At 42.2% G+C, this 27,982-nt stretch overlaps 2 protein-coding genes across 2 annotated transcripts; one reads left to right on the plus strand and one right to left on the minus strand.

Annotated features, from left to right (window-relative positions):
- The first annotated feature begins 5,801 nt into the window (after positions 1-5,801).
- Positions 5,802-18,552, plus strand: LOC119149936. The gene is made up of 20 exons (XM_037391844.1): positions 5,802-5,831; positions 7,701-7,815; positions 9,228-9,355; positions 10,030-10,173; positions 10,820-10,903; positions 11,457-11,624; positions 11,693-11,789; positions 11,887-12,110; positions 12,874-13,027; positions 13,102-13,310; positions 13,397-13,514; positions 13,664-13,869; positions 14,318-14,435; positions 15,096-15,265; positions 16,047-16,120; positions 16,196-16,323; positions 17,122-17,311; positions 17,743-17,884; positions 18,124-18,220; positions 18,533-18,552. The coding sequence occupies exons 1-20, from the start codon at positions 5,802-5,804 to the stop codon at positions 18,550-18,552; spliced, it is 2,616 nt and encodes an 871-aa protein (XP_037247741.1).
- Positions 18,553-27,118: 8,566 nt separating this feature from the next.
- Positions 27,119-27,637, minus strand: MSGN1 (mesogenin 1). The gene has a single exon (XM_037390922.1). The coding sequence runs from the start codon at positions 27,635-27,637 to the stop codon at positions 27,119-27,121; it is 519 nt and encodes a 172-aa protein (XP_037246819.1).
- Between the last annotated feature and the right edge of the window lie 345 nt (positions 27,638-27,982).

Consider the following 27,982-nt stretch of genomic DNA (forward strand, 5'->3'; position numbering starts at 1 on the left):
TTCATCATTTGGCTCCTTATGATTAGAATCTGTTTCTGCAGAAGAAGGAAATCTGGCAGAAAGCCAGAGCTGTTCACTAATCGTCATGAAAAGTGCTGTGAAACCTTTAGCTTAACACTGGATGGCTGCCATTTACGGGGAAGAGACATGTCATCTGAATTTGAATTTATCTTCTCCCCCACAGGCTATACGGAGCTCTTTCAGCAGGGCAATGCAGATAAGCACTGACACAACTGAATACACTTCCAAATTTCAAAATAAATCAATCAATAACAAAAAGTTTTTCAGTGTTTACAGTGTGCTGGGAACACAAACAACCTCCTCCTCCTCCAAACTTTGAAAGCCTAATCCAAAGCTCACTGAAATCAGAAAGGATCAGATTGCTGTTTGTTCAAGACTGCAGAATTAAACATTAGAGACTTCCATAAACAAGCATAAAACTGTATTCAAATAAATTACTACAAGTAATTCAAATAAATTATTACAAGTTAGATTCTATAAGGATACTCTGGGAAGATTACTCTTCTATTGCTTCTATATTGCTTCATTTTGACAGCTAATAAGACATGGAATTACTTGAACAGGTGGAACAAATCTGTTTATTTGCTAGTGATCACACACTATTTTTACTTGCTGTCTCTGTTGCTACAGTGTCTGATTAGTACTGGTGCATGGTCTTGCACCAAAGAAAAATTCCTTCCTTCTTACAGCACCAAAGACTTACTAGATAAGTAAATGATATTGCAAGATCCCAAAGGCTTTACATAAATAGAGAAAAGATAGGATTCCAAATCAGTGAAATAGCAAGTATAAATCCAGAGAAGTAGTGGAAGTGACCAAAGAAATCTGTCTGAAGAGAATAATCCTGGCCAGTGAGCATAGGCCTGAGTGTTTCAGGTTCTTCAGCATCACAGGAGACCTGAAACTGAAGATGAACTAAAAATACAAAAGGTTTATACCTGTGTGACCCATCTGCATGACAGGAGCTACTTTACATGTCCATTACTTTAAGGGATATAAATGTGCAATAGCATCTTTAAATACAGACAAAAAGAGAAAATGGAAGGGAAGAGTAAAATGTGTTTGCCTATACTTGAAATAGAACTAGATCACAGATTGTATTTTCAATTTAAGAACAAGTAATTATTTCCTTCTTTATTACAGTTGTCAAGTAACCATATATAACTATGTATAGACAAAGACAGGGTTGTATGGGGGCAGCAATTATCAATGGACATCACTGAATGATAAATAAAGAGCTAGCTCAAAAATGCTATTCATTGCACACAGATGTCTGGACCATGGGCAGATGTCTTAAATTGTCTACACAAAGCACTTTTGTGCTATCATAGTAATTCAAATTGCTTTGCATTTGGTTCCAGACGTTTCCACAAATTGCTCTCCACTGCACATAAATTCCTATTCTCAAATTCTAACCAGACTTCAAGGGCCAAACTACTTCCTGGTGGAACTCTCTCACTTAATTTGGCTCAGCTTTATTGATGCAGACAAACCTTGAGATTGGTATGCTCATGTATAGGAGATCTTGTACATAACTCCACAGGTTATGGTTCAAGGGAGGGCATCCACTGCTCTTGTACCACCACACTGAAGGAGGTGATACTCAGAAAGCATGAGCTGGGAGAAGGTGGGGTGGAGGCATGGCTTCATGCAGGCTCTGTGTGCAAAACATGATGTGTTTCACAAGAAAATATGGTCATGATCAACAGTCTTGGAGAGAAGCTCGTTCCAAATGTCCTGCTGTACAGTATTCAGGGAAGAAAGGGCTACCATAGCTTGCTTTATAAAGCTTTAACTTGGGATATTTGTCCTTTTAAATGTGCTGGTCCCAGGTTTAATCTAAATTGTCAGCTGAAAATCATTATACCTACTGTCCCTAAATATGGAGAAGCCCAAAGAAAACCAGGTTTACTGACTCTCTAGGGTTCTTAGCTCTACTGTACTCTGCTAGCAGGACTCTGCCTAACTGAAAATCAAGTCAGCGATGATTTAAGAAATCATTCATACCCCCAGAGGAAGTATATCTTGCAGCAGAGGCAGCCCAGCGTAAGTTGCTGAGTTTTAGTTAATGGCCTTGTTCTGTCTAATGTGTCTGCTCTTGCAGGTATGACTTACAAATGAACTGTTTCCCTCTGCCGCCCCCCCCCCCCCCCTTTTTTTTTTTACATGGAAACAAAGACAGACAGATAGATTAGTTGGTTAAATATCTATTATTCTGCATTGCAACCCTATGAAGAAAATGAGTAATACATTTCCTCATGGACATTTTACAAGGGCCACTTTATACATGTGAGACTGCAAATTCTCTCTTGGTTTTATTACTCCTATTAGCATAGAATTACGTATTAGCTAATCCTAGAGGAACTATGATTTGACTTTAACTCATCATGCATTTTTGCATGCAGTCAAAATAGCTTTCAAGGTATGCTTAACAGATAGCCATACTAGATTGTACGTACCTCCTTTTTCCTTCATCCAAGAGTCATGGCACTACATGACCTGACCCTACTGCCCAGTTGCTAGTTGCCGTGGGAGAATTACCAGTTACCAGCTGAAAGGCTGCTAATATTAAAATACGGTGATACCAGCACATGGTTTCACACAGTTATTAGCCATGAAAGTGTGCATAATACTACATCATTTCTTCCTCTTCTTGCCCTGATACTGACTGAAAGGCCAAAAGGAAAATTTTGTCTGTAATCTTGGACATTTTGGCCATACAGTTTGAGTAAAGCCTTTTAGATGTCAGTATTCTTTAGAAATTCAAATTGTAAGAGACAAGACTTCTTCTTGCTTTTCAGTTGACAGGTCATAATTTAGGTCTGACGGGATATAAATGATCTCAGATTTATTTGTGTTACTGTATTACCCAAAATCATAATTATGGTCCAAGGCAACACGTGACACTTGCTAAAAATTAAAAAAAAAAAAAAAAAACAACCAAAAAAACCCCACAAACAAACCACAACAACCCAGAAACATAAAAGTGTCTAGGAATTCATCTACAGTTGATTGGTAAAAAAAACAAAAAGAAGGAACTAGACAAACAGTGCCTGTTTGAGTAAACTAGATGGGTAATGCTTTCAGTACCACTGTGATAAGGCTGAGTTGTAGCAGGACTACTGCAGTTCTCCTCCTATTTCAGTATATGCTTGCTAGTTCACTATTCACTGCAAGAAGTGAGTAAGACATCTCCAGGATGCCATTGTGCCCCATGACCTGAGCCTGCATGTGAGTATTGGCAGGTTGAAGGATTAATGGAAACACGGCTTGAATTTGTTTGGGGTGAAAAAGCACGAGCAACCCTGACACCATATAATTGGTGTGATGGGCTTGTCAAGAGTACAGATCTGCTCTAAATGTCAAATGCAGCTGATGCAAGCTAGAGGAAATCTCAGGCACTTCTTTGGTGGCACCTAAAATCAGGTTCTGGAAAAGTGTAATAACCTGTTTGGAATATTGAAAAAACGCACTGCACAGTGAAATAAAGCCATAATTCAAATGGTTTCCACTCCAACAGCAATAAACACGGATGTGCTATCCAATATTTAAACCCTTACTGCCTGATCATTGTTTTATTTATTATTATAATCTATTATTTAGATAGTATCCTTGGTGGATAGCGCTTCTCAGGAGAACTCCCCTTAAAGTTAAAAATTTATCGTATAGGGAATTTCAGAAAGAAACAACAGCAACACAAACCAGTTGGGGGTAACACTTGTTTCTGGGGTAAAATCCAACATCTTGGAACGTTGCAAACTTGGGCTTTACATTCAGTTAGGTTTTTTATACCCTTGAAGGCGTAGGAATGGTGCAGTAAGCTTAGCCACGGTAAGCAGCATAAATACATACGTCCGTCTAAAACGAGCCTGTGTAATCTGTGTTGGGTTTAAGGACAAACTCTGGGTACGTAAACGCGACCGCAGCAGGCGCGCGGCGCCGGGGGGAGGGAGCGGGCTGAGCCGGCCGGAGCAGAGTCTCGGGCTCCCTCTCGAGGACATCGGTGTTAATGACAAATCAATCAGCCAGCCCTACGGCGCGGGCAGCCTGCACGTGTGCAAAGGAGCAAACCCCAAATGTCACAGGCATAAGTCTAGGACAAAAGAATCCCCAACATAAGGTTAGTCTAGATATGGAATATATATATAGAGAGAGGGTTGCAGGCAATTCTGACTACTGATTAGGAAACACTGCCAAGCTTGCCTCTTGGCAAAGGCATTTCAAACAGATGAATGACATGGGCTAACATGCACAAGGTTATTTGTTTATTAAATTATTACATTTATATTAATTTAATAATTATATTAAATATAAATATAAATTATTACTGATTACTTATATATAAATATAAGCTGACATAAGTTTTTCCTATGTCCAATGGAGCCAGCGCCAGCTGGCTCTAAGAAAGACCCACCGCTGGCCCAGGCTGAGCCCCATCAGTGACAGTGGTGGTGCCTCTGGGATAAACCTATTTAAGAAAGGGGGAAAAAAACCCTCCAAACTGCAGCTGGAGAAGATAGGAGTGAGAATATCTGAGAGAATCAACTCTGCAGACCCCAAGGCAGTGGAGAAGGGGCTCCAGGCACTAGAGCAGAGAACAGAGCTGCCCACCGTGAAGCCCATGGTGAGGCAGGTTGTCCGTCCCCCCCCACGGAGCCCCCGGGGGGCAGCTCCCCCGCCGCAGCCCGGCAGGGCCCCACGCCGGGGCAGGGGGTGCCCGAGGGAGGCTGTGACCCGCGGGCAGCCCGCGCTGGAGCAGCTCCGGGCAGGGCCCGTGGCCCCGCGGGGAGAGGAGCCCGGGCCGGGGCCGGGCTGCGGGCAGGGCCGGTGCCCGGCTGCGGGCAGGGCCGGTGCCCCCGCGGGGACCCGCGCCGGGGCCGGCCGGGCCTGAGGGGCTGCGCCCCGCGGGGGGACCCACGGCGGGGCCGGGCGTGGGGAACTGCAGCCCGGCAGGGCCCCAGGCTGGGGCAGCCCGTGGAGGGCCCCCTGCCCTGGCAGGGCCCCGCGCTGGGGCAGGGCAGGGTGTGAGGAGCCTCCCCCGGAGGGGCAGGAGCGGCAGGGACAGCGCGGGAGGGACGGACCCAGCCCCGGGCCCTCCCCCTGTGCTGCTGGGGACAGGAGTGGGGGGGAGGCGGGGAAAGTCAGGAGTGAAGTCTAGCCCAGGAAGAAGGGAGGAGTGGCTGAAAGGTGATTTAAGGTTTAGGTTTCATTTCTCATTATCCTACTCTGATTTAATTGGTAATAAATTAAATTATTTTTCCCCAAGTCGAGTCTGTTTGCCCATGACAGTAATTGCAGAGTGATCTCTCCCTGCCCTTATCCCAACCCCCGACCTTTCTTTCCCTTGTCCAGCTGAGAACAGGGACAGAGCTGCTTGGCCATGGTCAAACCACCACACGGGGTAAAGAAGTGTAACTCCAAACCAACAAATTGCCACATGCTTTACCAGCACAGCACCAGCTGTTCTACTGTCCCCTGACAACCCAATAGTTAGGAGCTGGCAACTATCAAAATGGAGGAACCTAGAGGCCTCAGTAGGAGCAGATTTAATCAGTAAAGCAAATGAACAGGTGACATGAATTATAAGTTCATAGTTAGGAGGGTAAACAGCTGAAAATGAGTTTCATCAGTATAAAGGTGGCAGTCTTTCTATTTATCCCAAGACTCTGAGAAGTCAGAAAGGTTTTGCTTCTGTGTAAGGCTGATGAAGGAGTTTTTTGTTTCTGTGTGACTATAAAGGAGAGAAAAAAAAACCAACCCACACTCACAGGCTGAGCTAAATGTGCAATGGAGCTGAGTCTAGTACAGAGGTGAGAGTTTCATGGCTGCTAAATATAAATGGTCTTACCTAAGGTTTATATATTTAAATTTTTCTGGCTTACCTTCCCTGCTTTTCTAGTAGTGACTAAGGAAATCTCATTTTGTAACTTCTGGGTGTGGATCTGTAGCTCTAAACTGAAGACTAGTCTAATACCAAGGCCAGAACTTTCTGAGCACAGAAGTTTATTAGCAAGCTGTTATCACAGTTGAAGATGCTGCTAATCCCTGTTTTCTCTTACAGGTTGTTGCTAACAGGGATATTAATCTCTGAAATATGGACCTGGGAGAGACCAGGTAATGCTTCTGTAAACTGCTTTCAACATAACAGTTTCTAAGCTCTTTTCATAGGTGTTATGTGTGCTTGTGTGTGCGTTTCAGAGGAGTACGAAGCTGTTGTGGCAGCTGTTACTTGCACATTTTTCTGAGAAGCTCCAAGCACGCAGGTGTCTGTTGATAACTGCTTGTGGTCACTTTTTAGGTTTATGTACCATTATATTAAGCAAACCTTTCTACCTTGCCTCATTCTGGTAACAAGCACAGATGATTTAAGAAGGACTTAATTGTTGTTCTTGTTTTCTTTAACATAGTTATTGACAATACAATTACGTAAGGTTTTTAAATAATATAAAGATATCAGTACTTTGCCTGAAAAGAAACAGTTTTCATAACCAAAACTCTTGTCTACTTCAACTTTGTCCTTACAAAACAGAGGTGGTCCTAGATCAGCAGATACAGAGATCTGGTTCTAAGACTATCTGACCTACCTGCTGCAGGTGCTATATAAACATGATAGCATTTACCAAAGGTCAAAGTAAAAAGATACTTGAGGAGGTTTAATCCAGCTTGGAGCAATTGTATAGCTTCTGTACTGAATCAGATTGGTAGCTTAGACTATGGGCAGAATAAGGTCATGTTTGCCAGCACCTGTGAGCTGTGCCCTAGTATGAACATCTTTGATGTGGGAGTTGAACTTAAGGGTTCAGTGCTGAAATCTCTAGGAAAGATGATCCTCCAAGCCCTTGGAATACATCGTTATTATAAAAGGTCTAGTTGGTATTGGCTTACTTATGCTATGAAAACTTCTCTTTGAAACAACAAATCCCCATTTATTTGAAATGCATGTCAAACGAAAAGTCTTCTCTGGTCTCTACTCCTACATCTAGAACAGTTTATTCTGTTCAGCAGTTTGGAGGTTTGGCAGCCACAGCCTGGTTTATGCTGTGATGATAGCTTGGGACTTGAGCTTCTCAAGCCATTATCTTTGCTCCTGCGTGGTCATTTCCTACCATAAGCCACTGCCTTCTGGTATTTGGGCAAGTGAATAGGGTAGGCTGATGGGTAGCTGATGTGCCTGCTCCCACCCAGGTTTGGATTGTGGCTTCTTTTGAGAATAAGTGTGTATGGGTTTGTTTGTTTGTTTTGAAGTTTGTGGACTTTTGTTGGTTAGGTGTTTGGTGTGGGGTTGGTGTTTGTTTTGTTTTTGTTTGGGGGGGGGAGGGGAGTGGGGCATGGTTTAAGGGTGGGTTTTTTCCTTAGGAGGGTGAGACTTCCTTGTTCTGTTTTATTCCATCAAACTTGTTCAGATTGGGGCAGCCAATTTACTGCACTTTTTTTGACCCTGTTCCAAAATCCTGTTTCCATGATTGGCTGTTGCAGGTAGCATTGCCAGCTGATCACCCAAGTATGCTAATATCAGGTCTGGCTTTTCTCCTGGAAATATCGCTGGTTTTTAAAATAAAACCCTCTAACACCTCCTGACCAGAGATGTTGGAATACAACTATCACAACACTGACTTTATAAAGCAATCTGGCAAGTAACAGATTTGTTTGTGTGTTACCTTTAATCCTCCTCTTACTAGCTTTTCAATACATTCAACACAGGACCCATGAGTTCAGAGTGCCTGGGGAACCTTTTGCGTATAACACTGAGCACAGAATACTTTGAGGACAAATACTTATCTTTTTCTGTTGTTGGTAAGTTGGTATAGAAGAACTTGGAGAGGGAATTACACATGGTGAAATGTTTAAAATTCTCTGAGGTCTTCCTATGCTTGAATTCCCTGCACTGTTCTAAGATTATAGAGCTTAGTAGGTTGGACCTTGTTGTTAATAAAGCCAAATGCTACCTTTATTTCTGTATAAAGTATCCTGCAGACAAGTTATGTGATAACTCGGTGATATCAAGTCTAATCATGGCTACCTTAGGACTCAAATGGAAATGCAGCTGGTAATTTCTAGGCATGTTAATGCTGGTAGATTTGCCTCCTGGTAAAAATGCTTTCCGGTAACAGCACATACTATTCTGAAAATTCACTTCCTGAAGCTGGCACTACACTACTGATTTTGCACTAGTGGCTTTCCACCCTCTTTGCTTACAACTAAGGGATTTGATGGAGGCTTATAAATTCTTAATGAATCTTAAGGGAAAACTAGCTGGGCCTTCTGGTTATGGGCTGGTAGTCAACAAGAGGTGCATTTGAGAGGTGCCCTGGAAGGGCAGAGTGAGAACTTCTGGGCTATAAACATTATCAGGTGTAAAATCATATGCATAAAATGTAAACTCGGGCTTGAACCTGCTCTCCATGCTAATTAGCTGTTGAACTATAGTCCATGCTATCCATAACATTCTAGGAAGGCAATGTTAAACTTGTGAAAAAATTAATATATGTTCTTTGGTCAGGTGTTTTCATCCCTACACAAAGAAAGGCACTCTGCAACTCGGATATGTACAGCTTGAACGTATAGAGCAATTTTTTTTTTTTGGGGGGGGGGGTGTGAGCCAAACTAAAGCCCAAAACACAAACAAAATAGCCCAAAACCACAAAGACCTTTTTGTAGCCTAAAAAAAATATCCAAGCTAAGCTTTATTGTCTTTGTCATCCTGGTAAGACCCTTAAAGAGACTTCATTGGTTGGGCAGGCACCAAAGAGAAATATGGGCCTGTGACAGCCACAGATCAGACTCCTGGTATTGCTAGGTTATCATCATCTGTCAGTCCTGATGACTTTGAAACTGACTTAACTTCTGTGCTTACTGGGGGTTTTGCCCCTTTAGGATTTAATGATTTATTAATATAGAAAAATTAATCTTTTTTAATTTAGAAAGGATTAAATATTTCTATATTGGTAATATTTTTTTTTATCTTCAGTCCTTGAGCTGCTAGTGTCTTCTGTCCCAGTCTGTCTAATTCTACCTTTCTTACTTTCTATAGATATCACAGCTCTTTTTTTGCCACTTTGCAATTTTCTTATGTCTGAGCCCAAGGTATGCAGTTAGGCCCTATTAGGGCAGGGTCAGCTGAACCCTGGGGCAAGGGCAGGTTGCTTGGGAAGTTTGCAGAGCAGGAGGTGAACTCATTAATACAGCTTTTCATTAATTGCCCATAGATCAATCTGGAATAGCCTGGGAGCTAGATGAGGCTGTGGCATCACAGTGTGGCTATACAGTAACTTACAGCAATTGGAGTACCATTGAATTTCGTGCTTCTGCACTAAGCTGCCATTCTCACTTAGAGGTAAGTCTATTATAGGCATTTTTTTATTATGGTGCTGTTGTATACAAGCATTATGTGAAACATTACCAAATTATTGATAGATATTAACTGAGGTGCTGCAGTGTCTTGAACATCTATGTGCAGAAAATTATTTAATTATCCTCAAATGTATCCAGAGGTCTGAGACTATTCTGTCATATTGATATTTGAATGGCCTGCAGATGAACATATGAAGAACTATACCACATGAGCCCTTGAAGGGCAACTGTTTTCTCTTGGGTAAGAATAGGGAATTTTTTCTGGCAGCTGTGTTACACTCTGCTCTAATATTTAGTGTTTGAGACTTGTTAGGGTAAAAACTCACAAGCTTTGGCTGCTTGTGTTGCTTGCTCACTGCTACTATGTCATAAAACATAAGATTAGCTATATTGTAAAAAGCATTTTTTTGTCCAGTTCTGGGGGTATGTAAAAGGTTGAAGCTGCTCCCCAGAATTTATGTTGCTATGTAGCTGTATACCTAGATGCATATAGCCTACGTAGTCAATCAAGCAGAAAGCAGTAATGCTTCAGTATGGGTTTATTCTGTGCAGAGCTTAGTGGGTGGATGCTGTAATTTACTTTTAGGTCACAAGGACAGGTGGTGCCTAACTAGGGAAAATTAGCCTAACAGGCAAGTGTTCACTGTGTCCATGCAGAAAGATGTGTTCACAGTAACTATACAAATCAAAGCATCTCCTACTCCTGATATGAAAAATGCTACAACTCATCTGAAAAGTGCAAGTTGCTATTATGGTCCATGGAGTCAGAGAGAGCTAGTATGTGAAAGTAACTACATGGAGGTAAGTACTGGAAGTACTTATGGGAACGTACTTAAAGTACAGTAAGGAGGTGAGTACTGGAAGACGCTCTTTCTGAAGCTGATTAGATGCTAGGAATGTGTATTGGAAACAGTTTGAATGCCCTGCCATGAGCAATCCATCTTGAGTTTAGTGATGCATTTATATTATGCTTTGAAAGTCTACTTGCAAGCATTAATAGCCAATAAAGTTGTGAAATGGTATTCAAAAGGTTAAGCTAATGGATTGAACTCACTGAATGCTGCCTCAACAAATCTTATGTGAGATAAAAGAAATGAATACTTTCCAAAGGAACTTTCCCTACTGAATTTTCTGGGGAGAAATGGGGGGGGGGGAGGGGCAGGGGCAGGAGGAGAGGGTGAGGGTGGGAAGGATTCCTCTTGAGAGTCAAGAACAAATTCCTGGCCTTAACTGGAAGTAGAAATGGGAAGATAGACAGAAACTGAAATCAAGTGGACAATAGATAATACACGATGCATGATGGCATCTTATGCCATAATTTTTCACTTGGCAGAAGGAAACCTCCCTCTAAGAAATGCTAGTTTCTTTTGAAAAAGACTTATAGGGTGTTGAAGACAAGGAAACAAGTGCTATCAGCAAACCCCTTACACAGGCTTTTTTCTTTCAGGTTTCTGTCAGGAAGGAGGTTCCACAGACTGTAAAAGACTTCACTCAAGATGAACCTGAGGACTGGACTCATGCCTTTCCAGAGGTAAAACTACAAGTTTTTTCTTCCTAGTAAAAATCTAGTGCTATTTCTGGCACAACCATCCTTCTAGTCTATGTCAACACAGTACAAAATGTCCTTTCCAAATGCACTTAAGCCGGAAGAGCAGAACTTCTGTACCAAGTGGGTTTAGTACATGGATTTTATACGTTAGAAATCCAGGCAGCTGTAGGCCATGTATCCAAGAAAGAAATGGAAACTGATTTCTCAAAGAGCCTAGGAATCAAGTATTCCCCAGGCAAGAGACTGTGCAACAAAAACTGCCTGTAAGACCCCACGGTCCAGAAGTGAACTGTGGATAGGCTTTTCTTCTTGGACCCTGCATTTGCAATGCAGCAATGCAGTTGGTCTCTGATGCTCTTCATATGGGAAAGCTTTCTGTATGTGTGAGGGGGGAAAGCTGGAGGGGCATCTCACTAGCAGTATTTAGAATAAGGCAACAAAACTGCTGGGCTGTTCAGTAAAATACATTGTTGAATAGAGTTAATCTGTTACTTTGAACAACATGTTTAAACTGTTGATAAACTTCTCTGGGTAGGCAAAAGCAGGAGAAGCTTCAATATGGCAAATAGTATTCCATCAGCCAGAAGAAAAAAAGGCTCTGCTTGTAAGTGATGCTTGGAGTGCAGGTTATGGACTCAACACCACAGACACCAGGATTCTGCTGCGAATACCATACACTGCTGTGCAAGTTCAGCTGGTAGAGGTTGGTACTCTTATTCCACCCTATCAAGGTACCAGGCTGTGTGAGTCTAATAAGATTTATTCCTACAGGCTCAGGGAATTACCTTTTCTGCAGTGAGATCAAGTATGTTTTACAAACAGCGATGGATGATTCTGATGGTGGATACTGCTGTGGCATGTCCTGTAGGTGAGAAGTGCAGTACCTTGCTCCAGTGCTTTCAATGTACAGAGACTGACTTGCAACTAGAGTAATGAGCTGACAGCTCTCATATCTTGTCCCTAAGATGGTGTGGACTACACTAACAAAACGATAATCTGGACTGTTCCAAAATATGTTCAACCACTCTCTGCTGGAGCAACTAGCTTTAAAGATGTGCTTGTTGAAGCTGGTGTGAATCTACACAAACTCTCTGCCAAAGAAATGGATTCCAGGAAATATGTGTTATTGAATGACTTAAATGAAATTACAATGAAGATACCAATAGGTGCAGAAGGTGGCTATTACAAGGTTAGTGACTCATGTTAGGTGCCAAGCAACAGACTTTGTGGGGTTTTTTATTTTTTTTGGGTTTTTTTTTCTGGGGAGGAATAATTCTTCATCCTGTTCCCTTCAAGTGAAGGGTGGGAGTGAGGGGGAGGAAAGGTGTATATTAAAAATTTCAAAAGCCCTGACCAAAGACAGCTCTTGTAAGCACCACTGTGTGAATAATTTTTTTTATCACAAGCACAAATGGACAGAATCCTACACAGAACTATTCCTCAGGTTAACACAGAGCTTTTGCATTTTAGTCCTGATGTCATAGTCCTTGGAGACAGTCCTAACTGCACTGTAAAGCATAAATGGGTTCTAGTGTATTTTACACAGACCACTTAAGAGAATGGTAATGACCCATTTGTCTACCAGACTGTATGATATTGGGAGAGGCTGAGGCTATACATCTAAATCTAGTTTCTAGGAGTGAAATGAATCTTGTACAAATGTAACAACTGAACTCCAAAGAAAGTGGCAGGAGGAGCCCTTTCACTGCTGAAACAGTCCCCTCCTGCTTTGGAACATGGGAGTGGGGGACAATTTTCCAAAGGAGGTTTTCTGAGTAATCTGATATAATCTAAACTCATAGGGATACAGCAAGTGCCTCTTAGGAGTTCATAATTCCTGAGCAGAGAAGGACGGTTGTCTGGAGCTGTAGTTCTAGCTGACCTCAAGATGTTACAACACAACTTTAATGTAAAACCATATTATACTAAAGGGTGTTGATTTGAAATTTTAGACTTCTGTGAGCAGCGGACAGCATGGGGCAAAATACGTCATCAACCTGTTTTTGGAACATCAGTGGGAAGATAACAAATGGGGACTAACCAAACATACTATCATCAAGGAAATAGAAACACCATTTGAACAAGTAGAACTTGCTATAGCCACCAGTAAGTAACTGAATGTTTAATTTACTGAAGGTTTTGGTACTGCTAATAGATAATGTTACTGTGTTCCTTTTCAGACTCAAATCTGAGTGTGAGGCTAATAAATGTGACAGTGGGAACATTCCTCCCAGATGTGGAGCTTGTCAACTTAACCATTGAGGGGGCAACTGTTGCTGTACCTGAAGCTGTTCAGCATGGATACCTAACACACGAGATCAAATATGCAAATGGAAGCAAAGCCTATGTAATTCAAGTCCAATTTGATGCGCCAAGCATTAAGAAAGAGGTGTGTACTATGACACAGCAGCATACCATGATATAAAAATGATTATATCATTTAGTGATTTTAATTTCTAAATATGATTTTCCTAGTACATGAAAGCTGACATGAGAGCATACAACATGAATGTCACACTTGAATTTGTAACCCATCCAACAAGTGAGACCTTCGCTGTCCCAGTCAAAACAGTGTCAGCTGTTAAAGATGCAGGTAAACTAGTAGAATATGGGCAAAACTGTACCAGCTTGGCTGTGAACTCGTCTGTTAACTGGGCTGATTTCAGTCAGGGATACTGTCAAACTCTGGGATTAAACTCTGATGGCAGCTAGCGTGCTGGCTGACTCTTGACTGTATTACAGTATTGCCTAGTGCAAGAGGCTTTTGTGATGGGAGGAACCTTCACCTCATTATCACTCATGGGAATGTGGACCAAAACTGGCTACCCTTCATCTCTGACTGGCACCTGACCCCAGAGACTGTGCAGAAGTACAACTACAGCTTGAGGGACAATGGCACTCACTTGGCAATCTCTGTCCCTTTCCTTTCTTCCCATGTGAACTATGAGGTAAGGATGCCAGCATGTAGCAATTGAAAAGCATGCTCTAGCTGTGAGATGGCAACGTGATACATGATGTCATTGAAGGTGAAATGAAACTTCCCTTTGAGATAGGCTTCAAAGGATTAATGGAGGACTGTTTTCTGCCCTTGGAAGAACACTTCAATTTCCCTTGGTTAATGTTGGCAGAAATAGGAAAAAAAAAAAATCTTTCTGCGAGCACTTTAAGGATGAGCTGTCTCTTAATGGCACCTGTATGTGCAATGGAGTTTGTATTGCAAAACGACTGGAAAAGTTCATTGTGTGGGCTTTGAAATTAAAAAAAATCTCCTGTGGATTTGACTTTGATCAAGCACTATTACCTTTGGCTTGTATAACCTGCCCTCTTTGTTTTTGAATACTTTAGTTGAACGGTATGTCTTTATTCTCTTGTTTAACCTGTGATTGTCATCTCTAGGATTTTCATACCTCTGGAATAAAGACTTCACTCCACTTAACCTTGAAGGATGGCATCACCTTGGCTAATAGGAAGCACTTCTCATTTTCCTGCAGATTTTCACCTTCAGAGCTAATACGTAATGTGTTGGGGATTAGCTGTTAATGCAATGAGTTGCATAATTAAGTCACACAAGCCCAGGCAATCTGAAATGTTTCTAGAGTTTATACTTGTGTGATACTCTGTTTGTCTGTCAGATTTCATACAAAGTAATATACTAGAAGGCAAGTCCAATTACAGATTGGAGTGGCTATCCTGTCTAGTACTGGAGGGGGGGAAGGAGGTGGAAAACTAGATCCCCTCACACCTCCAAAATCATGAAGCTTTTTTAAAAGGGTTTTTGTAGCTGTTTTTGACATTAAATGATTTGGTGGTGTTTGGGGTTTTTTTTGGTGGGGTATGGGGAGCATTGGCATGTAAATTAGCTATTCTAAAGCTACTCATCAATACTGAATGTACTGGATATCTTGGCTAGGAAAATCCTTTTGGGAGAGGGTGAGAATTCCTAGGAAAAGAGAAAGGTAAGGGAAATCACCAGCTTCATCCATGTAGTGCACACTTTACTGGCAGTTGGCCTGGAGAAAATCAGGTGTTAGTACTGAAAAGAGTCTTGCTCAAAGCTTAGCCCTTGTGAGCTGCCAAAGAAATTGCCAGCTAATCTATGCAGAACCTCTTTGTTGTGCTAGGCTCCAAAATAAAGGAGTTTGTGTCCTGACTTGCATGAAAATGTGTTTTTCAGAGTGCCTGCCCAATGGTACTGTGGTTATTACTGCAGTAAAAGTGGCACGAGTTGCAGACCTGGACACTAGCCTGCTTGTCTTGAGGGACAGACGGTGCAAACCCAGCCTAGTGACAGAGAAGACTGCAACCTTCAAGTTCAATGTGAACACTTGTGGAACAAGTAGAAAGGTAAGGGCTTAGTCACAAGAAAAAAAAGTTTACTCTGTGTTGGGGCAGAGTTATTACTAGAACTGGCAGAGGCTCAGAGTTGAGCAGAAGTTGCAAGAAGGTCACAGATGACTTTTTGTTAAGTAATAAATCCACACTCTTTTTATGAAGATACTAAATTCAGTTGGGCAGAAGTTCTTGTTTGTAAAAATGGTTTTCAAGGTCAGAAGTGCTTTCTGAAACTAGCCTTCAGTTTAACACCTCTGAATTGCATAGTAATGGAATCAAATGTGAGTTTATGCTGTTGAGATATACTCATATGCCTTGCAGAAGCTGATTAGTGTTGCTAATGACTACTTGGCCCAAGACCAGAGTGGGACCTGTGTTTACACAATACATAAGCTGCAGGGACAAAACAGTAAAGGATCAGGTCATGCTCAAATTCAGGTTATCACGAATGCAGCTTGCTTCTGCAAGTGTTTCATCTCATGCTATACATTGATCTTGTCAACAGAAACAACTGATCTCTATCTCTGGCCCAGTGTTCTCCCTTTTTGGGGTGTTATGTCATCTTGTCATATTCAAGGTGGTGTTAGCTAATAAACTGTTTCTTCTTGACTATGGTGTAGTTGCCAGCTTTAGTTCAGCAAGCGCAGAGCTGTTGGCCAGTAATTTCTGGCCATTCCTGAGCACACTTTGCTCATTGCAATCTACCAGTCAAGTGGAGAGATGTGGATATTGTGTCAAAATCAAAGTAAACTCTAATGTAACAGTCTTGTTTGTAATTATGTGTATCTTTCAGTTCAATAGCACAACCATGACATATGAAAACGATGTCCTCTATTTCAGACCTGACAATGGTACACCAGTATACCGGTAAGTGTCATGCCCTAGAAGGCTGTCCAAGGTATCTTGGTTCTGAAAAATCTAATGCTAAACCTTTTCCCTCAGACTGAAATTTGTATGCTGGTATGCAATCAAGCAGACTGTTGATGTCCAATACGAATCTAAGAAGAACCCACCACCCAGTATTAAGCCAGGGTTTGGCTCTCTTGCTCTTTCAATGAAGCTTTTCAAAGGTAACACTTATGATTAGACTCCATAGAACTACTGAACAGTTGAGACTGGAAGGCACATCTGAAGGTGATCTTGTCTATGCCTTGTGCTCAGGCAGGGCCACCTAGAATAGGTTGTGTCCAGATGACTTTTGTAAATCTCCAGGGATGAAGTGGAAACCTCTTCAAGGCTTCTAACAGAGGTTTTGTGTTCCAGAACCCAACATAAATGGTCAACTATCTGTAGTGGATCGGACTTAGCATCACTGACACATGTTTTCTTGCTTGGTCTGGGCATGCTAAATGTTTTGTGTAGCGGATGTAATGTCAGCTTCTCTCTGTCAACTCCCTAATTGTTGCTAAGCAGAGTTAGTACTGACTGAAATAATCGTAACCTGTGTCAGAAGGAAGCTACGTGCCATACTGCTGTAAAATGTTAACTGAGCTAGCAGAAAGGGTTAACTGAAGCCTGGACCAAATACCCACTCTGACTGGAGCGGCCTGATGAAGTTTTTTACTTCCCATCCCCCCGGTATTTCTTATAGAGACAGTTTTTGAATGAGTATCTTAGTCCAATGTTTTTTTTTCAGGAGCATCTCACTTATGGATCCTCAGAGCCAAGGAATACAGTTCAGATCTTTGCTTTCCTTGCCAGTTCTTACTTTCCTGCCATCCTATCAACATTTGTTGTCATTCATACACTCCCTCAGGTTTTAGTATAACTGTGCCAGAGTAATTGGTGGTGGAAAGATGAGTGAAGCAGAAAGTTTGTGAATACTTACTCTGTAAAAAGGGAACTTTAACATCAATACTCTCTTCTAGAGAAATCCTATTCAGAGCCGTACCAGGAATCGGAATATCCTGTGGTAAAATACCTGAGGGAGGCACTGTATTTTGAAGTTGAACTGCTCCAGCCTAAAGATGTAAGACTGGAACTAAACCTGAACAACTGCTGGGCTGCGAACTCCCAAAGCCAGGACAGCCTTCCACAATGGCCCATCCTTGTAAATGGGTAAGGAGGACTTCCTGCCTGTATTTGGTAACTGCCCAGCACAAGGCCCCTTACCGTAGCTGGGAGAAAAGGGGAAGAGGACAGAAGTTGGCTTGGATGCACTGTTCTGTCCTGGTGGGCACTTGCTGCTAGGCTGTGGAGTTCATGTCAGTGTCAGCACAGTGGCTATGCCTTCTGGTGGCAGCAGATCATGGGGCTGGCCAGCAATGCTTCTAGCTAACAGCTTCCAGCTGGAAAGAAAGAACAAGAAGCAACCCTGACTGTGGCCAAATGCACACCTCATCACTGGGGGAGGCTCTAGCCACACCCTTATGGTCCAAGGAAAACTGAGAAAAGCTCCTCTGTATTTCATTTTCTTGCTTTGTTTAAAGATCTAGTTAAAGTGATGAAGGTTTAGATTAAATATATTTTTTTTTCACTTTCCCCAAAAGATGCGAAAACAGTGAAGATTCCTACAGAACTGTCTTCCATGAAGTTAATTATAGCCTCAGAGGTAAACTTCCTCAGCACCTAAAGAGATTTGAAGTGAGGATGTTCACCTTTGTACAAGGCACAACTCTGTTACAAGAGCAGGTGAGATGTCTCCATGGTCTGCCACATGCTTGAGCCTGGAGCACAGCATGCAGCAAACACTGTGTAAAGTTTCAGCTGGCCAGGTGCTGCCTGGGGTAACTAGCCACCCCTTTGAAAGCATAACACTGTAAGACTAGCCACTTAGCAGTGTTCAGGTCACCTCCTTTGGGGTCAGTACACATATCATGTTTGCCAAATAAGACTTCTCTACACATAATATGAATATTCTTGTCTTGTAGCTGTATTTCCACTGCAGTGTGGTGATCTGCAGCACTACACAACAGCCTTCAGGCTTTCTTTGTCCAAAGAGATGCAATCCTGGGAAACACAGACTTGGTAAGAAAACAGGCACTTCTCAATTCACTCCTGAATCTTTGCTCAGCAATTATAGCATGTGCTGTCATGAGCTGTGGCAGATAACAGATTCCTAGTCCTAGCATGTGCTGTAAAGAAAACTAAAAGCTGAAATGTCTCACCAGATCATAGTGTGGAACCAGTTCAGCGTGGGCAAGCATCATCTGGCGCAGTGCTTGTTAGGAAGGAAAACAACTAGCAGAGGTTGGTGTCAATCTTAAATTACGCTACTGGAATACCAAGTATGCTGCTGTTGTAACATAACACTTCTGTATGACTCTCTTCTCCTTGTAGGTGAATATGCTGACTTTTGACAGAGACTAAACAGAAACTATTTAGTTTCACGAAGCTGCAGTGAGGTGGCCTAAGCAAGCACAGCCTACCTAGACTTACAAGACATCTTGAAAGTATCTACTGGGAAAATATATTGACAGCCTCTACTGAGGAAAAGGGTCAGCTAACCAGTATGGATGTATCTTTGTCTTTAACATAAATTAGTGTGTTGCTGTCTTATATTTCTCTACAGTGTTAAACTCTTAGTCTTTTGTGGATTTACATCTGACCTAGTCTGCTCAGCTAGCAAGTCCAGAACTTCTGTCTAGTCACTTGGCAGTTGGAAGCTTTTTCGGGGGAGTAAGGGGAAGAAGGTGGCAACAGGTGTGAAGTCAATTGTAAATCACTTTGAGCCTTTTTAAAGTTTCAGTATGAATGAAAGATTTCAGGGAGCTTAATGTAGTAGAAAAAAGTGTTTTTTGAGGCAAGACAGGGTCAAACATGCTTGATCCTGTAGTGGCTATTGACAGGAACACTGCAGACTGGATCTTGCAGGTGTTGTGGCTTTGCATTGTCAAGTTGCCTTCTCTAGGTGGGGGAAATCTTTCACAGGTAACATCAGTGACTGCTTAGCTGAGTAAGCTGTCAGCCTAAACGGAAAAAAGCTTTTAGTGAAGACTCGCAGTAGTAACAATACATGGATTCTATCCATGAAGTGTTAAAGATTTTTACTTACTAGAGAACATGATGCTTATGAGCCCCTGTCAGATTATTGGGTTGTTTCTTTTTTTAATGGGAGGAAAATTTCTCCATTTCTTCTTTGCATCTGAGCAGTGATGTGAAACCAGTTCAGATTCAATATTTTCCTGTTTGAAGGAAAGCTATTGTTTAGCATGAATCACTATCCCTTAGGGCTAAAGATATAATAATGGGTGTCTGTTTTTTAACTTTATATTAAATAGAATTATACTACAGGGAATTTCTGTGAAGGTTAACTTGAGCAAGAAACTATTTTGTGACTATTTGCACATTGTGAAAAAGCATGGTATCTAAAAGGTGGTAGCTCTGTTGCTACAATACCTGTACAGAGATCTCACTAAACAGTTTGTGCTATAATTACAAGTTCAAATTTGTAAGCCTCATCTGTCTTCCAGTTGCCTGCTAAGCATTTCTGTAGTAGATGTCTTTCACTGTTATTTCTGGGAAAATCTGTGTGGGCCTCATGATGAGGGCATGTCAGGTCCCTAGCTGTGCATCAAGACTGTTTTTCAATAGAGGAGGCTACTGTGATAAAGGAGTCTTATTTTGGTTACCTCTGTGGTAAGTGAAGACTAAAGCTGTGGAGCTGTGATATTGATCAATGAGATGTAAATATGCCAGCATGGGAATAAAAAAAATAAATAATGCAGAACACGTAAAGTCTGCTGTCAGGCTTACAAGTCAGGACTTTGTGCTTAGTGCTTTTCCCTACATTAACCCAGTGGGTTGAGCACTAGTTATTCCTCAGTCTGTGGACACAATCTATTGAGAAATCAAAGGACATACCTATAATATGCTGCTAGGATTTTGCACTGAAGAGAACACAAGTATGGGTGTTGTAAGTGGTATGATGACTTCCCCGTGTCTTGCATCATGCTGCATGTCTGCCAAGAAATGAGACTGTTACAGTGTTTGCCATTCACTTATCTGGAGAAATCTTAATTTGCCGCAGCAGTGCTCTGCCAGCACGGCATAGGCTGCCTTGGGTAGCCTGAGCCACCTTCTCCCCTCTTACAGCATGCAAGGGGAAAACCCTAGCAACTAGTGGCTGCTCTGAGAACCAAGCATGGGGTTGGGCAGCCTATTCCAGTACTGTTAACTCAGTCTCAGTTGTGGCTTCCTGGGTTTCTGATTCCTTTCTTCAAACTAAGACTCAAGGGCAAGATCACTTAAGAATAGATATCTGGTACTTACAATCTTGTCTAAGGCACCTTAATTTCTTTCCGTAAGATTAGTCAGTATCTCGAGATTCTTTATCTGATTATGGGGATTCAAGAGTTATTGAAAAGCAAGATGATGCCCAGGTAAACTGAACAGCTCTGCTTAGTGCCATTTTGCAAAATGGAAAGTGTTAGTAGATAAGATGGTCCTTTACTGTTTTGTTAGGGGGAAAAATCAAGGAGATTCCCTTCCATGTTTGGACTAGGATTTATATAAAGCTTCTTGTCAGATTTTCTAACAGCACGATACACAAAATCCATTTGAATATCAGTTAAAATCTTTTGAAAACATGACAGTAACGTTCTCTCCACCTCAGAGGTGTCTGTTTATACTAAAATTCAGGAACTGCCTTCCTGGTTATAAATATATATTCTATTAAAAAAAATAAATCCTCTTCAAGTGTTGCATCAACACCTCTTTGCCTTTTAAGTGGATATTTTATGACCACATGCTTTTCTCCCTGGTATTTGGGATGTTATTTTTATATCCCTGTTAACATAAGCTGAAAGCAGATCAATCTTCTTTGTTTATGCTTAATGTCTTTGGCAATTTTGACAGGTGAATGATAAAACTATAAGGAAAAAGAGAAGTCTGGTGTAATTTGTTTTTATAGGAAAATAGGCACAATAACCAAAGTGTACTACAGAAAGTTATTTCCTTTTCAAATAAATGGTGGTAAGCCAGTGCTACAAGTAGCCTCGTTATATGTGGTCAGTGATAGTAAAAAAAAAGAGATCTGCATTTCTATAGTCTGTGTTCAGTGACATGGTTAGTATATTAAAACTCTACTGCTTTGGTGATGTAAAGTAGCAACAACTTGCTATTAATACTAAAAAAATAAGAAAACTGACATTTACATTTTCTGCCCCAATTAATTTTCTCTTTTAGTACATTGGTTTACTCTTTATTTTAAATCTCAAAGTCTTCAGTAAATGTTATGCACCTATATCCAGAGGAAAATATGTTCTGACAATGATGTAATGATTTAGGAAGCCATGGTTCAAGTTTTGGCTTCTGCCACAAGTCTGTTCGAGTCTTCAGCTAGTCACTCCCATACTTACTGCTTTCATTTGTGTATGTGAGTCCAGAAACACCTAAACACAGTGTTAGCACACTGTTAGCTAGGTTCCCAAACCCCAGACAGGCATGTGCTTTGAAAGAAATGCTTTAAAGCTTGAGTAAGCTGAATCAGTTGCTTTATACTACTTGGTGTAGTGATAAGAGCAAGTTGCTGTGTAAAGAAGCAAAAAGTCAAGGGCTTGATCAGGGAAGGGATTCAGATGGACCCAAGTTCTATAGCTTGCTTAAAACAAGCTGCTTTGCTGGGAGCTGGGACTATGCTTCGCAACTGAATTTCCCATCTGTTAAATGCAATAATAGCATTTGTGGTTGTATGGCAAATATGTTGGGGAGTAAAAGTCAGATACTGGCTCCTTAGAAGCTCCAGTGTATGTATATTGCTGTGGGGGTGGTTTTTGGTGGTGTGGGTTTTTGGGGGGGGTTAGTTACATGCAGAGCTGGAAGGATGGCCCCCAACATCCCTAGGCAGAGGGGATATGGAGCTGTGGCAGCTACTAGATAAGCAGCTCTCCCAAGGAACTGTCTGAAGCTCTTTTGCAGGAAGCCCACCCCCCACCCCCCTGCAAGCACACCTATGTGCAGCCCAAATGTGTAACCATAAAACCTCTTGGCACCTACATGGTGCTCTTCCGTGTAGAATTTCAAAGCACTGTGGGGGTGGGGTGGGGTGGCCCCAGGCTTCCCTCTGCTGTGGGGTGTGAGCTCTCTGTGGCTCACAGCCAAGGCTTGCTTAGGAAGCTTCTTCCACGTGTGATCCTTTAACCAGTGGGCAATAATACTCTTTCTTAGGCACTTACTCTTCCCACCAAGAGGGAATTTAGTCTCATTGCCACCTTTCAGGGTGTTTGTGTTGGGTATTGTTGCTGCTGGCAGGTAATGTGCTGCTGCACCCTTTTTATTGGGTGGGCAGAGAAGTTGTGACTCTCCTGAATTCAGGTGGAAACCTGCCATGGTGAATGAAGCTGCACAAGTCTCCTGAATACTGGGCGAATACCCTATCTGCTAGGCTTCCTCCTTTCCATTGGTGTGCCTTTTGTTAAATAAAGCAGCACCATATACTTCCAGCTGCACTAGAACAGCCACTGGTCTCTGGAATATGAGGAGAAACCCACAGCCTATTCTCATACTGTTGACAGCAGCAACTTCTCCCTCCAGCAGCACTAACTGCCTGGCTGATGGCACCACAGGGGTTAACTTGCACAAAATCCATTATATGTAAACTGCCTGCTCTGCCCTGCCTTATTCTTCCCTGATAGAAGGATTAGGATGACTGCGGGGCAAAAGCCCCTCTTTCCTCTGGCTTCTGAAGCCTTAAGCACTCTGTGATCATACCTGGTTCCCCTTTCAGTAACTTGCCCAGAGCAGGGGCAAGGGCACAGCTCGGAATATGAAGAGCTGCTCAGAAAAGTAGCTAATGGAGTCCGGCCATGTCGCCTATGATTCGGTGCCCCTTGCTTATCTTGTTCTCTTGCCTTCCGCCTGCTTCACTGCACTGCTCTCCAGTGTCTTTGGGCAGAGAGAGGGTGCGCACGGTTTGAGCTGTTTCTTTCTGGCTCTGTGAGGTGTGGGAGTTATGTTTTGGTTTTTTAAACGTCTGCAGCAGGATAGTGTAATCATCTCATTGGTAACCTCAAAGTGAAGGACTAGTAGTTCAACTGAACTCCCATGTTTCTGTATCTCAAGGCTCAAATTATTTAATTCATGTAGATCTTATGTTCTCTATCCCTTTTCTCTTTAGTATTTGAGCGCTTGTCTGTTTCCCTTTCAGCTTTATGCCTTGTATCACTCGTGAAGCATGATTTAATGAACCAGTTTATTGTATGAGAAATCTATGAACGCAGCAGAAATCTATGTGGTGGTTGCTTCTCTAGTACCCGTGTTCTGCTCTCCATGTCAGTAAGGAATTTCAGTGGCATGTTACCCTGGGAAAGGGAGAGAGAGCTCTTATGGCTGAAGAGTTCATTTCACTGTCTGGGACTAACCCCAGTTCAGTCTCCTGTATCTTTTTCTCTTCAGCATGGTAAGCAACTACATTCTGCCTAAGGAATGGAATTTAATCCTTCAACCATGAACTTCTAGTGACTTGTTGGGCTGCTACTTTAGCTTTATTTCCATGCAGATTTTTAGCATGCTGTGTTGAGAGATGTTTGTATGTGAAATGTCCTCTACTTCCGTGATTTGTGCAACTTTCTCAAACTGAGATTTTTTTTTTTTTTGTCTCTGTTCTATGGATTACTGTGGTGTGTTGTTGAAACTCAATATGGACCTTACGTACTAGCTCTGGAGGCTAGATCTCATACCCTTAAATGGGGACATAACTTGGTCTCTTTTACATCAATTTAAATATCCTAAATTCCTGGAGGTAAAGGAAAGAGAAAAGACTGTATTCATTTTACTGAAAAATAAATAAAATCCAACATTTAGTAGCAGCAGGAGTTGTACTTTCATGAATATAATAATTCAGACTATTTCCTTGGGATCAGCGACATGTTTATGCCAAAGGGAAGAATTACAAAAGGAAGGGTTTATAGAGATGCTCCATGTCAGGCAGAGCAAGAATCCATTTATTTCTGGGAGGGGAAAAATGAACTGGCAGATCCTAGAAGATCTGTCACAGGTAGGTACAGAACCTACATATGCTGCCTCTTTATACCTCCTTGGTCACTTTCCCCCCTGCCTCACATGCTGGTGGAATGAGAGATCCCCCTGAAAGGGGATCAAACAAACAGTGCAAGAGTACAAGGTATTCTAGTAAACTAACTCTGTCTTGGATGATGGGCCTTGGGCCTGTTGCAGGACAGTGAGTAAGATGATGTCGTGGTTGGTTGGTTGTTGGGTTTTTTTAAGGGAACAATCTGCCCTAAGTTCAGCTTAGATGCCACCATGTTGTGCTGGAGCCTAAAGTATTGAAGGGTATGGCAGTGGCCACCGGAATTCTGGGGCTAGGGAGTAGGCGCAGGCATGGTCTAGTTCACTGGCACAGAAGCAGTAAAGTGTCCTAAACCTGAAGCCTTGACTTTGTGGTTACTTTTGCTCTGCCCTGGACTTGCAGGGAGACAGAGGAACTCTACAAGCACTTAGAAGGAAGCTGTAGCCCAGTGTGCTCAGGGCCTTCACCTGCCACTTTCTCAGGGGTGGTGGGAAATGCTAACCTGAGCCATTTCTCAAACCTGCAGGGCCTCCTGCTGGGACACTCTCTCTGCATACAGCATTACTTAACCTCGCTGAAGAGCAGCAGCCTTCTGAAGCCATTAGGTTTCAGAGTTGTTTACTTGTAGATGGGTAAACTGAGGCAGCAGTGCTGGATGACCACCCAAGGTCATAGATAAACTAGCAATATAAGTGGATCCTTCTGACTCCTTGTTACTCTGCTTTAATCATGACCCTATAGGCTTCCCTAGCTAAACAACTGGAAAACATAGTTGTTACCTGTAGTTTTAGGTGTGGAAGATGTAAGAAACAAGATTAAAAGTTTTCCCAAGTATGGACAATATACCCAACCACTATACTTGTGAATGATGATGGTCTTTAACATCGCAGTCTCTGTGCATCTGTTGGTGGTTTGCCAATGCTGAGAACACCTCTTTAGAGCTGTCAGTGTGACAGTCTTTGAGAAAGGATGCGAGATTGGGCTCTGTTACTGTTTTGTGCAAGATCCCACAGGCAATGTGCAATTTCACTCCCTTGCAGAATGTAACTCAGACTGACTTTGTCTGTGTAGTTCTTCATCTCCTCAAATCTGGATCAGCTGCACAGGCTTATGCTGAGGAATACTATGCTGACATTAGTGCTGCCATCTCATGTGCACAAAACTTTCTCTGGTTTAACAATTTTATAGGGCTTTAAAAAAATTATTTTACTTATATCCTTGCTGAAACCCTAAAGCTTGTGAGAAATCTAACGTGGGTTAAAACAAAACAGAAGCATATGGGATATGCTTAGATGTGGCTATGTTTTGAGTGACAGTGCTACCTGCATAAATTTGAATGTAGCTGCTTTTTTGAGACACTGATGGATTTTGGGCTGATTGCTCCAGTATGCTTGTGCCATGTGAGAAGAGCATGGAGTCAGCTTAGGCTGAACCCTAGAGAAAAACAAAAAAATTACAAGGACAATTGTATTTCCTTCCAAACAAACAGAAAGAGGAAAAGAAAGAAACAGAAAGATGCAATAAAGTTTTAGGTTTGTGGTGCTCTGCTGCAGGATATATCTGCAAACCTAAACCATCTGTCCACACAGACATGCTGATCTAGCCATCCTGGTGAGACAAGTCTGTTACCTCCTCGCTGCTGCTTTCTCTGTGCTTACATCTCCTCATGGAGAAAAGGTTAATCTGATTTAATTAGCTCCATGCAACTCAGCAATGGGTTTTGCTCCTCTCTGTGTTGCTGGCCTTAGCACAGCCACGTTTTAAGAGTCAGTCTGCAGTGAGAGTTACAAAGCAACTCACATTTTTTTTGGTAATATGGTGAGACCTGTGCCATACCTGTCAGATGAAATTCAAAGTAATTAAGGATTAAGATTTATTTTTTTAATTTTGAAGTTGTGTGTTGTACTAGCTGTAGAAAACAGCTGATCTGACATCTTTTAATAAGGAGACATGGTTACTAGAGCCCTCCTAGGTTTCAGTACACCTTGAGGATAAAACTTTGCATCTTGCTAGTACCTGAATCAATTTATTTCATGTCAGAGAGAAGGAAGATAGCTCATTTGTTCTAGCAATTTGATGTACGAATGTCTCCTACAATTCATCAGGCATTGAAGCAAGGGGGGTTTAGGCATTAAATACAGAAATACTATATGTTTCTGTACGTATTAATGAAGAGGATAAGATTTAACAGCAATTTATCTATACAAAATGTCACTTTCCTTATATTTAATTGCCAGTATTTAGCATTCATTGCTAGATTTTATTTATCAATCAGATATATAATACAAGATACAAACTATGACACTGATACTTGTTTATGAGCAAAGATGTTCTCACTATTACTTTTTGCTTGACTTTGAGGTACAGTAGAAACGTGGATAAATAGACAATACTTGAACTAGCTATACATGTTTTTCATCATCCTAGTATTAAAGTGCCTACAAATCAATACACTGAGTAATCTTATAGTGTTTTGTCATTTACATTTTTAAAATTCAGTTTAAAACCTATGGATTTACTGTTGCCCTTCTTAAACAGAAGATCAGTCAGAACAGTGATATGTAAATCCTAGGAAGATCAGTTGGCTTTTTCTTTTAACTTTTTTATCAGACTAGGTTTAATATTTCCCAGAAGCTTATTATTAAAAAAAAAAAAAAGACATAAAAAAAGCAAAAAGCAAGACTTCTGTCTTGGCAACCTGCAGCTCAGGTTTTTCAGGCAATCCTACATCACCTTCCAGCATCCCGTCCTATGCACAACGGTGGCCCTCTCTTTCCCTCCCTTGCTCCGTCCTCCTCTCACAACCCGTGCCACCGCGGTCTGGTGAGGAAGAAATTTTGCTGGTTTTTTGTTTGTAAAGACCCTGAGCGTGCTGGGGCAGGTGCCCCAGGCAGGGTCTATACCCGCTTGACGCTGTTGAGGAGCTCCGTCAGTTCGCTGATATACTTGATGGTGTACTTCAGGGTTTGTATTTTGGTGAGGGGCTGTCCCCTCTGGCTGTAGACGGGGGGCAGGTAGTTGCGCAGCGTGTGGAGTGCATCAGCCAGGGTCCTCATCCGCAGCTTCTCTCTCTCACTGGCCTTCCTTCTGCGCTGGGCAGACATCCGCACCTTGGTGCCCTTGGGCAGCCGAGCCTGCCCGGGGCTAGGCAGGTAGGCAGGGGTGAAGTCCACCAGGTTGTAGCCCACCAAGCTGCTGCCACCACCGCTGCCGTAGGGGGTATCCACCGCTGCCGGGCAAGGGGATGAGGAGTAGGATTCGAAGGAGGGTGTCGGGGATAAGCTGTGTGGAGACGAGACTGGGTGCAGCTCGAAAGACCCAGTGGTGCTTTTCCAGTCCCAGGATGATAAGCAGACAGAATGTTCTGAACCCAAAGCGTCTTCCATGTTTATCAATGTCTCGTGCAATTTGTCCATGCTGGAGGAGCACTCCGGAGAAGCAATGCCCTCTGCCCGCCAGCAAAGGCTGGAGCTGCTGGCTGCCGAGACCTTTTTATGATGGAGGGAGGAAAGTGACAGAGTGGGAACGTGGGTTTGGTGAGAGGAGTTCAAAGGAGCGCCACAAGTGCTAAGATGGAAAATGAACTCCTGATGTGCTAGTTTCTTCTCAGTGATAATTATCAACCTTCAGCTAAAAAGCCTTTAAGCTAACAGGCAACAGCAAGAAAGGAGGAAAAAAAGATTATCTTCTTGCAACTAAACCAATTAAGGCTGCACATCTACATTTAATGTTGTGCTGGGGGGATAAGTGGTGAGAGAGGA

This window comes from Falco rusticolus, chromosome 6 (assembly GCF_015220075.1).
Source record: "Falco rusticolus isolate bFalRus1 chromosome 6, bFalRus1.pri, whole genome shotgun sequence".
In the NCBI taxonomy this organism is placed as follows: Eukaryota; Metazoa; Chordata; class Aves; order Falconiformes; family Falconidae; genus Falco; species Falco rusticolus.